The 10,357-nt window shown below is 37.9% G+C and overlaps 3 protein-coding genes across 3 annotated transcripts; all 3 read left to right on the top strand.

The window, feature by feature from the left end:
- Window positions 1-2,286: 2,286 nt before the first annotated feature.
- LOC149175132 (putative pectinesterase/pectinesterase inhibitor 32) lies at window positions 2,287-6,131 on the top strand. Its single transcript, XM_089422771.1, has one exon. It carries the CDS (start codon window positions 4,593-4,595, stop codon window positions 5,520-5,522), a length of 930 nt encoding a protein of 309 aa, XP_089278897.1. The 5' UTR covers window positions 2,287-4,592; the 3' UTR covers window positions 5,523-6,131.
- On the top strand, window positions 2,727-3,161 carry LOC149175133 (uncharacterized). The gene has a single exon (XM_089421054.1). The coding sequence runs from the start codon at window positions 2,727-2,729 to the stop codon at window positions 3,159-3,161; it is 435 nt and encodes a 144-aa protein (XP_089277180.1).
- A 4-nt stretch (window positions 6,132-6,135) lies between the features above and the next one.
- Window positions 6,136-8,060, top strand: LOC149175131 (disease resistance protein ADR2-like). Its single transcript, XM_089422772.1, has 3 exons — window positions 6,136-6,372; window positions 6,527-6,873; window positions 6,975-8,060. Exons 2-3 carry the CDS (start codon window positions 6,622-6,624, stop codon window positions 7,368-7,370), a joined length of 648 nt encoding a protein of 215 aa, XP_089278898.1. The 5' UTR covers window positions 6,136-6,372; window positions 6,527-6,621; the 3' UTR covers window positions 7,371-8,060.
- The last annotated feature ends 2,297 nt before the right edge of the window (window positions 8,061-10,357 follow it).

Raw genomic sequence — 10,357 nt, 5'->3', positions numbered from 1 at the left:
TGCCCCCACTCAAGGCACGGGTAAAAAGATCTTTGTAAGGGAAAACCGCCAAAAAAAGAGGGCCACTCAAGGCATGGGTAGAAAGGACTTTGCAAGGGAAAAACCTCAAATATGTGGTTTGTTAATAATCATTAAATAAAGGGTTATATATCTATGATTATATAATTGGCTTACTAAAATCCAACACTGGCCGGATTACTGTAAATTAATTCTAAATACCAAAATTGCAAAGCCAGAGTTAGTGATGGGACTTGCTTTCATATTGCTTCTATCTTTCTACACTAAGGACATATGGGTGAGGTCTCCAGAGATTTAAACATAGTGAATCTAGTGCAAATCAATTCCAAACAACAAAACTCCAGAAACTAAAGTTGATAATAAAACTTGCTTTCATATTACGAATTTATAAATAACTATATGATAAAAAATATATATATAATTTATTAATTAACATTAAATAAAAATTTATATATATCTACAATTATATAATTCACTTCCCAAAATCCAATATTAAAAATCTACCATCCATTGGCAAACTACTTATTTTCTTGGCCATAGGATAGCCCATATCACGCTCCTCAATAAAATTCTCTACTATCCAATCCACGGCACTGGCATCAAGTAAATCACATATTCTTTAACCCGCATTAAAGCTATTCATCCCGTCATCAACCTTACGCTATCGTCAACATCTGTTTTTTTTCTTCTTTAATTTTTTGGAGAATCATAACTCCAAGAAAACTCTTAGCAAGTAAATAAATTGACGCCGCGGCGTTTTAGTAGTACTGTAAAGCGTGTTTGAGTGCTGTAAAGCAAGATCCAGATCTCGTGGCTATTATTATTAATAACATGGTCATGTCAGCGAGATATGAAATCCATGTACAGGCAGGGAGGTTTCGAACTGCAGCCCTCGGCGTAACACGTTCTCAAGTCGCTATAATCTAAGCTGTACAAAAATTAATGAACTGGATATTATCATCTAAGTTGTACAAAAGATTAATGAACTGGATATTATACAGCGGACCCAATTTAGTCCTTCGTTTAAGGATCCATCTATGGTCCATATGGTAATGGTGGCATATACAACGGCCCGATAGCATGGAAATATGGCTCGCCTATTTGCCTTTGCTGAGCAGGCCTGGAATTTCAAATTTTTTTTCTGTCAAATTAAATTTTGACGATGTTTTTGTATTTTTTTTACCCTTCGTTTTACGTTTTAATTAAATATGTGAGTGTCAAGGAAAACTCTATTTTAACAATTTTTGTAAATTTATTCCACAACACACAATAAGTCATCAAATGGAGGCTGATAATGGCTGTTATTTATAATGATTCTTGTTAGATTGAAATTGCAGATTTGTAGTCTATCAGATTTATAGCTCAGATTTATGGTGGGACCATTTAAACAACAAAATCTTTGCAACCATTTAACTATGTTGGTAACAGCAACCATGAATGACATGCAAAATTAAAATTCAAAGTGAACTAAACATAAAGCATCCTAAACTAGCAGTAATAGCAATAAATCCACCTCTGTCAATTTATTTATGTTTAAGATCATTAACGACATTGTATAACACATCAGTGGACCAGAAACATTAACAATATCCCAACTTCCCAGGATTGAATTTCCCAGAGATTGTACTAGTTTAAAATTAATTGAGCAAGATGCATGCAGCTTAGTATTCCACATAAAATATATAATCAATATTGTTGAAAACGGCTCTTATATAATTAAACCATGTATGAAACCCTGCAAGTATGTGTACAAGAACCTCATGGAGCACATTGTAGATTGCAGGCTCCATTAAAAACACATAAAAATAACAAAATCTTGGTGTCGTCACAGGCTCCACGCTTTACATTGAAGCGAACGAGAGTGTGGGAAGTTAGGAACTTTATAGGTCATGAATTATAATACGCGACTACCCATAACAGAATTTTGTCGCTGTAATTTGCCTCCCCATGTGGCAGGCACAGATGTCCAAAAAGCTTCAACCAAATCTGGTTCCAAATTTCAAAGTCCCTTCAGTGAGAAGCAAACCTTATTTCTTTAACTCCTGATTTGTCTTTAAAAATTGATTAAACATCAACTTTAGGTAGTGACCCCAAAAAGAGCATATTTTTTAAGTGTGAGTCATCATGGCTTACAATCATCCAACACCAAAGAGCATAATTTTTTAATGTGAGTCATCATGGCTTTCACTTATCCAATACCTAACATGTTTGGCTGCTTGTATATTTTTTTATATACAGAGGGGACGCATTAGCTTTATCTTTTCTGTGGAATAGAAAACTGAATGGACAAATATCCACGGCGATCTGCACTCAATTGCGATTTGAAAGCACAGCCATTTAATCAGTCTGCGTCTTATCGAAATACAGAGGCCCAAATCTACTTCACCTGGAGAATCTTTGAATGAGGACAAGTTGGAAAAAACAAATGGGAATATATGTGGCCAGCCAGTGGAATTCAATGGTAGCAGGGCCAATGAGTGGCACGACCTCTGTGTCCTACATAAACCTCAACCATAGCCATTCATATTCTCATGGTGGTACTTGTAATCCCTTCAGCTTCTTCTTCCCTCATTTTTCCCTTTACTCTGTAAACTTCTTGCTGCCATTAATGGGTTTTATGTCAGTTTCCAGTGCATGACTGGTAACTTTTTCTTTGCAGTCTCGGATCCTCTGAGATTATGAGAGTTTAGGTCATAGACAGAAGCATAATGGGGGGAGTCTTCAGGGTTTTGGTGTTCAGTCTGGGATTCTACAGACCCAATTCTAATAGGAGCGCGGAGACAACCCTTGGCAGAAGAATCCTGGAGCTTAACACAGCGTCAGTACCTGTTGATTTATCTAAAGGTAATCGCTTGACAACCGAGGACGGTACTTTCGATCCCAATTTACTGGTAATCCTGGCAGCTTTAATGTGCGCTCTGATATTCGCACTATGTATAAATTTCATTGTTAAATGGGCACTTCGCTGCAGTCAGATGATTGCATCAAGGTCTTCAGGGGATGTTGCAGAGGAAGTGCCTCACTGTAATGGTTTAGATAAATCGGCCATGAAAGCCCTGCCTACTGTTGTCTATGCGAGAACACAGTCCCAGCATGCCCAAAAGCCTGGTCTATATCAAAACAAAATGAATATTACCAATTAGAATACATTGGTATCTATATATACCAGTAATTTGCTCCGATTCATTCAGATCCGAGCAGAGTTTGAAGAAATGTAGTCAGTTAAATGCGCAATGGCAGCCTACTTGGAGATTGGAAATGGTTGGCACTAGGATAAGATTGATGAAGTTCAGGAAACAGAGCACTCGTATTTGGGTACTCAAATACAATTTAAATTTTACAACGTAAGGGAATTTAAAAAGAAGATTACCAGAAAATGGTTTTATAATATTTGTTTCTGGACAGATGATATGCCTGCCTTATGTTTAGATGGAACAATTCTACCTGTTAAATTTATCACATTAACTGTCGAGGTATGCATTCTTTTTATAAAATAGAATGTACTTACCTTGTTTGTTGGTTTTTTGTTTATAACTTGACATTCACGTCTGAACTCCTCACTGTAATTGGTATCCAAAATTGTTGGCAATCCTTAACACGGAACCCTCCGAGAGTGGAACCTAAGCTTCACCAGAACCTGGAGTAATATGCACTGCGGCACTAGTGACTAGCAGATTGCATTAGATTGCAATTTGCAAATTGCAAGTCTTGTATTAAATTTGAGCAGCTATGAGTGGCAGATTGTAGCTGGATAATCAATGGTAAGTACCCTGTAGTACGCAGTGGGATGGTGATGCAGTTAAAGGCTTTTATTTTAAATTGCGTGCAGCGTAATGCGTTGTGTACCAGTACTACTGCAGCACCACTGGTCCGATGGTCCCAGACTCCCATACTCCCATTACAGATATTATAGATTTTTATGTTTTCTCTATGAAATTAGACGTCAAAACGACGGGTTGGAAAGGTATACCACACGTCTAACCTAACGTGGAAGATTTTTTCCCTACCGTCAAATATGTTCTGAAATCAAAAATACGTCCTGTGGGACATCAAATTCCAGGCCTGTTGCCGACGCTGTCAAATGCCCCGTATGAGGAAGTTTCCCGATACCTTCCTTACTGGTACAATGAATTTTCTACAATGGACTATGGCGACAGCAACGAATCACGGTGGGCTGATAATGACCCACACGATGCACTCAGATGAAATAAAAGCCGAACTACCCTCTTGAATCTCATAAATTCCATGCCAACTTGACTACACTTCACGGCATAGACTTATATCTACAAAATCTATATCCCAGATCTGTATTCTCGTGGAGAATAGACTAGAGGGAACAACATAGAACGGTGAATTATTTTTTTAGCCGCAGTAGTAATGTTGACAGAGTAAAGCAGCGTTTGTTCACCAGGAGGACTGGTCTATTTATTGCTGTGGCTTCCGCCTTGCTTCTAGCTGTTGTAATTTTTGTTTCTGTCCAACATATTCAGTCGAAGAGCAGTCGTATAGCATTCAGAACTTCTGTCAAGGTGATTCGAACATCAAATGAATTTCTCAAAGGAGCTTGCGACAGGATGCCCCACCCACAGGTCTGCGTTTCGACTCTCGCAGGCTTCTCCGCTGAATCCACGCAAGCAAATCCTCCTCAGGTGGTCAATGTTATGGTGAAGGCATTGATTGGCGTAGTGGAGAGGACATTCGTGGTCGGTTCGAAGCTGACAGGGGAAGTGGCCCCTGGATTAGAACGGGATGCTCTCGAGGACTGTCTCGAACTAGTGGGTATCGATGATCTCTCCCAAGCCCTCTCCAAGTTCAGCTCAAACACTCCTGGCGATGTGAAGACATTTCTCAGCGCGTGTCTCACGAATCAAGATACCTGCATGGAAGGATTCGCCACTGCACGAGGGGTTCTCAAAAACAAGTTGCTCGGCAGAGTGATTCAAATCTCCGAATTAGTTAGCGATTCTCTCGCCATGTTCAATAAAATTTCCTTTGTATTAGATGATCTGAAGCGGCCTCCTAATTCCCAGAATACACGTCTCCTCAATCTTGAGAGCGGGCTCGATCGTCATGATTTTAGTTTTGAAGAAAATGGTTTCCTCAGATGGTTATCAGTTGGACATCGCAGGCTGTTGCAGGTTTCGCAAAGCAATGTAACTGCTGATGTTGTGGTAGCGTTGGACGGTACGGGTAATTATACAAATATTACCGACGCGGTCATTGCGGCTCTTGATAATCGCGTTAACAGGTACGTTATACATGTAAAGGCAGGCATGTATCATGAACAAGTTGTGATCAAGAAGAAGAAGACGAATCTCATGTTTATTGGAGACGGCATGGATTCCACAGTAGTTACAGGAAATCTCAACGTGTTTGACGGCACAACAACGTTCCACTCTGCAACTTTTGGTGAGCGCTTACAGTTCCGAAATGTAGTATTAATAGTTACAATTTTGAAATATAGAGTTACAATTTCAAATTTAGAGGAGTACAATTTAGAGTAGAGTATGTAATTCAATTCAATTGAGTTGTTTCAGTAGATTTAGTAATTAACACAATTATATTTATTAATCTAGTTGTTATATGCATGTTTACTATAGGTTGATTAGTATCATATTAATAAATGTGGTGTCAAATGACCAAGATTATTATAGATTAATTATTATGGTCCACCACATTTTAATATTTTAATAATATTATTGCTAGAAGCTTATTAACATAGTTGGGATTGGCTGATTAACTTCAACCATATTAGTAAATGTATCAACATAATTGATATAAGTCGATTAACTTCAACTATATTGGTAAATGTGATATTAGATGATCAACGTAATTGCTATAAGCTGATTATTACAATTAACAATATTAGTATAAATGTAGTGCTAGATGAATTTATTAACTATGGTTAACGATAATTTTTATGGTTTTTTAGTGAATTTAATCATAATGATTAAATTTAAGTAAAAATTACTTAGAAGAAGAAACCTCAGTAAACTGATTTTAGCAAATTTAACAATTAAAAATCAAAAGTTTCACCTGATATAAAGAACAGATTAAAAATCAGTTACGACGCACTCAGCGAAGAGGAGCAGAAGATCTTTTTAGATATCGTTTTTTTTCATAGGAGAAAGCAAAACAAGTGCCATAAGAGTTTGGAACGCGTCAGGCTGGAACGGATTGCTGGGGCTTACAAATTTAGAGGGCAAATGTCTAGTTGAAGTAGATGATAAAAATGTGATACATATGCACGATCAACTGCGAGACTTGGGAAGACAGATTGCAGAGGAAGAAACGCCGCGCCGTCTTTGGCGTCCCACCGGGAACATTGATGATTGGTTGCACAACTACTCCTCTGTAAGTCCTCAATCATTCAAACTTTTTAAATAGTTAACCTTTTTCCATAGAAATCTGTATACAGTTTTTCTCCATCGTTTTTCACCTTCAAAATATTTAAATTTAACCATAGCAAGCTGTGTACAGTTTCTTAATTCTCCATCCGAATGAACAGGTTTTAAGCAAAGCACGCGGAATTTGGCTGCTCCCTGAGGGGCATAGCACCAAACCAGTGGGGACGAGCTCAGAGTGTTGGGGAAGCGGCGCGTGATGAAGCCTAGCAATAGACAGGACAATAAACGTTATCGTTTTCTTGGTTGTGATGTCATGAATTTTCAACTTGTTGAGACTGAAGGACATCTGTTAGATCGTATTTTGCGGGTGCACTCGCCAAATCTCTTATGGCTTTCTTGGCGTCATTGTCCCTACACTTGTCTACCTTCCTGGATTACAATTAAGAATTTAAGGGTTTTGAAAGTGGAGGGGGCTGTATTGGAAACATTATGGCAAGACATATCGCAGGTAAATCTAAACTTTTTGAGTATCATACTGCATAAAAGGGTCTCCAATTATTTCTGACGGTTTTCCCATCTTTCTTACACTCGAAATGCTTGATCTTGCAGGCACCTTTGCAGTTGCAGGAATTAGAGATTATAAATGCGAGCTGCCTCTCGAGCATTCCAAAGTCCATAGGGCAGCTGAAGCACCTGGAAAGGATCGTCATTGATTCCTTCTTGCTTTTGACTAAATTGCCAGAAGAAATGGGTGATCTGAACTCGTTGAGGGCCTTGGTGTTACATGCGCCTTCATTGAAATCATTACCAAACTCTTTTGGAAAATTGACGAACCTCCACCACATGGATTTGTCTCGGTGTCGGGAATTGGAGAGGCTGCCAGATTCTTTCGGCAGCTTGTCGAACCTCCACAGCTTGGACCTGCACGATTGCCCGGAATTGGAGAGGCTGCCAGATTCCTTAGGAAGTTTAATGAACCTCCACAGCTTGGACTTGTCTAGGTGATATGAATTGGAGAAGCTGCCAGATTTCTTCGGCAGCTTGACGAACCTCCGCAGCATAAGCCTGTCTTCGTGCTCTCAATTGGAGAGGCTGCAAGATTCCTTCAGCAACTTGACGAACCTCTGCCGCTTGGACCTAGGTTGGTGCTCTCAATTGGAGAGGCTGCTAGATTCTGTCGGCAGTTTGACCAAAATCCACAGCTTGAACCTGAGGAGCTGAGAGAAATTGGAGAGGCTGCAAGATTCCTTTGGCAGGTTGAGGAACCTCCACAGCTTGGACCTGGGTTGGTGCAAGAAATTGGAGAGGCTGCCAGATTCTTTCTGGGAGTTTAAGTAGCCTTAAATATTTTGATGCCAGATCTTGTTCTAATTTAAGAATCTCAAGCAAAACATTTGGAAATATAAGAACACTCGAGCATATAGATCTTTCCGACCGTAAAAAAGTTGAAGTACACCAACAATGTTCTTATCGATTATCATCTATAATGAGTACACCAATGTATAAGCATTGTAATTGTCAAGATCCCTGAATCCTATGGGGCACTCTTTAGTCAAGACTGGTCTAGTAAATTACAAGGGTATTTTTCTATACATTGGTCACATCTATGTTTTACATACAAAGGTAGAAACAATCAAATTTAAGTGGAAAGTGAATCATACATGAAATACATTGTGACAACACCAGGTGAGGGCCATAATGAGCCTGTTTCCTTTGTTGATTTAATCTTCAAAAATTGTTTCTTGGAAACTAATTAGATGTGTTATAACCCATCTTACCTCGTACATAGTTGGAGCTCCTTTCTTGCTTTCCAATTGGTGCAAATTAATCTTGTAATATAAATGTACATAATAATAGAAATAACAGTATAGGAAGTTCTTTAGTAGCTAATAATATTTGGACTTTATACTTTGATGGTTCAAAGACACAGGATGGCTTTGAAGCTTGTTGTGTACTTATAGACTCATACAAAAAATGTATATCATGTCATGTCGTTTGGAGTTCAAGTGTATAATTAATACTGTCAAATATGAAGCACTCATCCTTGGAATAAAGAAAGCCATCAATCTGAAGGTATATTTTCTCAACGTAATTGGTGACTTAAAAGTGGTTCTCACCAAATCTTAAAAACTACGAGTAGGAGGTATGAAAATTAATAAATTATTTTAAATATTTAAATATTATTTATTTTCCTAGGCTTAGAAACACTGGAGGAGATGCATTAGCAAATTTAGTCACTAGGATGTCACCATTGAGAAATTGTTTTTCTATTTAGATTATATATAAAGCATTTGTGCCTCACAATGTCACTAATTCTCACATTTTCAATGATAACCAACATATACTACATTTCATGGCTAGTGTGGACAAATTCAAGGATGTTTTCATAGAAGAAGATGTGCATGACAAAGCTTTGGAGGAGGCATATAATGCAATGAAAGGTAACACCATCCCTAAAGGAGTGTTGTCCCTTAGAAAACAATATTACCTACAAAACTGGTTCATAGGACCAACCAATACCAAGACTTAGAGCTCAAAGTTATCATATGAACAAATCAATCTAGGAACTCAAGAAGATCTTAAGTATGTAAAGCTCGGTACATGTTGTTCTCCACAAGAATGAAAAGCATTCATCCGCTTATTCAAACAATGCCTTGATGTGTTTGTATGGAGATACCACGAATTAAAGACATATGATACTCGTATTATCGAGCATGTAATTTCCATCAAAGAAGGGGTAAAACCTTTTTAGCAGAAACTAAGAAAATCCCATCTAAAGTTGGAGCCCCTCATTTAAAAATAATTGAGAAATTTGTTGGATGCTCGGATCATTTTCAAAGTTAGACATTCCACTTGGGCTTCAAATTTGGTCCCAGTAAGAAAGAATTCTAGTGAGATAAGGTTATGTGTAGACTTATTAAATCACATTTGGGTATGTGGTAAATATAATTACCCAGTCCCATCCATGGAATAGACCCTTCAAACAATATCTGGATTTGAGATGTTCTTGCTACTATATGGATTTTTTGGTTACAATCAAGTGCTAATGGCGGAACCAGATCGGTTAAAAACCACATTCAGTACCAAATTGGGAACATTCGCTTTTAAAAGAATATCATTCGGGTTTATCAATGTCAGTGCTACATTTAAAAGAGTGATTGACATCACTTTCCGTCACCTGATTGGTCAGAGTGTAGTTGTTTATTTAGATGATGTTACTTTGTTTTCCAAAAGAAGATCAGATCATGTACATCATCTGAAACAAATATTTGAGCAGTGTCGTAAATATGGGATTTATCTCAATCCCAAGAAAATAATATTGGGTGTGTCATAAGGGACACTCTTAGGGCACATCATTTCAAAGAGTGGAATTAAATTTGATCCCAAGAGGGTCAAAGCTATTACTCAGATCCTGTTCCCAGTGAATAAAAACTTTATGCAATCTTTCTTAGGGGAGATTAATTTCCTACGAAAGTTCATATCTAATTATGCTCAGATAGCTAATCCTTTATAAATATTATTAAGAAAGATGAAAATTATAAATGGGACAAGTGGGAAGAGGATGCTTTCACTCAAAATAAACAGGTTATCGTTGATGAACCTGCACTATTCAATCTTGATTATGGCAAAGATTCTCTGCTTTATAGCTTTGCTTCAGATTCGTCTATTGCGGCCATATTGACTCAAAAGGATGTTGAAGGAAATTAAAGGCCTATCTCTTTCATGAGTTCTGGCTTACAAGGGGTAGAACTAAACTATCCTTCCATCAAAAAACAAGTATATGTTGTATATAACGTAGTCAAATACTTCAGGCCCTATCTTCTAAAATCTCACACGATCATTTTTGTGCCTCATCCAATGGTAAGAACACTTGTTTTGAAGCCAGAGTCGGGTGAGGAAAGAGAAAATTGGATGACCTATTTACAAGAATATGGTCTGGAGTTTAAACGAGTTCATACCATTAAGGGTCATGGAATCTGTCAGCTAGCAGC

This window comes from Pinus tabuliformis, chromosome 4_1, assembly GCF_031772625.1.
Source record: "Pinus tabuliformis cultivar Carrire ecotype Pingquan chromosome 4_1, CPIR1, whole genome shotgun sequence".
NCBI lineage: Eukaryota > Viridiplantae > Streptophyta > Pinopsida > Pinales > Pinaceae > Pinus > Pinus tabuliformis.
Note: the sequence above shows the minus strand (reverse complement) of the source record. Positions and strands in the feature narration are given on the sequence as shown.

What these genes read in the sequence shown, in the direction of transcription:
- LOC149175133 (XM_089421054.1), top strand. Translation starts at nt 2,727, where the DNA reads ATGGGGGGAGTCTTCAGGGTTTTGGTGTTCAGTCTGGGATTCTACAGA.
- LOC149175132 (XM_089422771.1), top strand. Translation starts at nt 4,593, where the DNA reads ATGCCCCACCCACAGGTCTGCGTTTCGACTCTCGCAGGCTTCTCCGCT.
- LOC149175131 (XM_089422772.1), top strand. Translation starts at nt 6,622, where the DNA reads ATGAAGCCTAGCAATAGACAGGACAATAAACGTTATCGTTTTCTTGGT. An exon ending in TATGGCAAGACATATCGCAG is followed by an intron (nt 6,874 to 6,974) that starts GTAAATCTAAAC and finishes TTGATCTTGCAG; the next exon opens with GCACCTTTGCAGTTGCAGGA.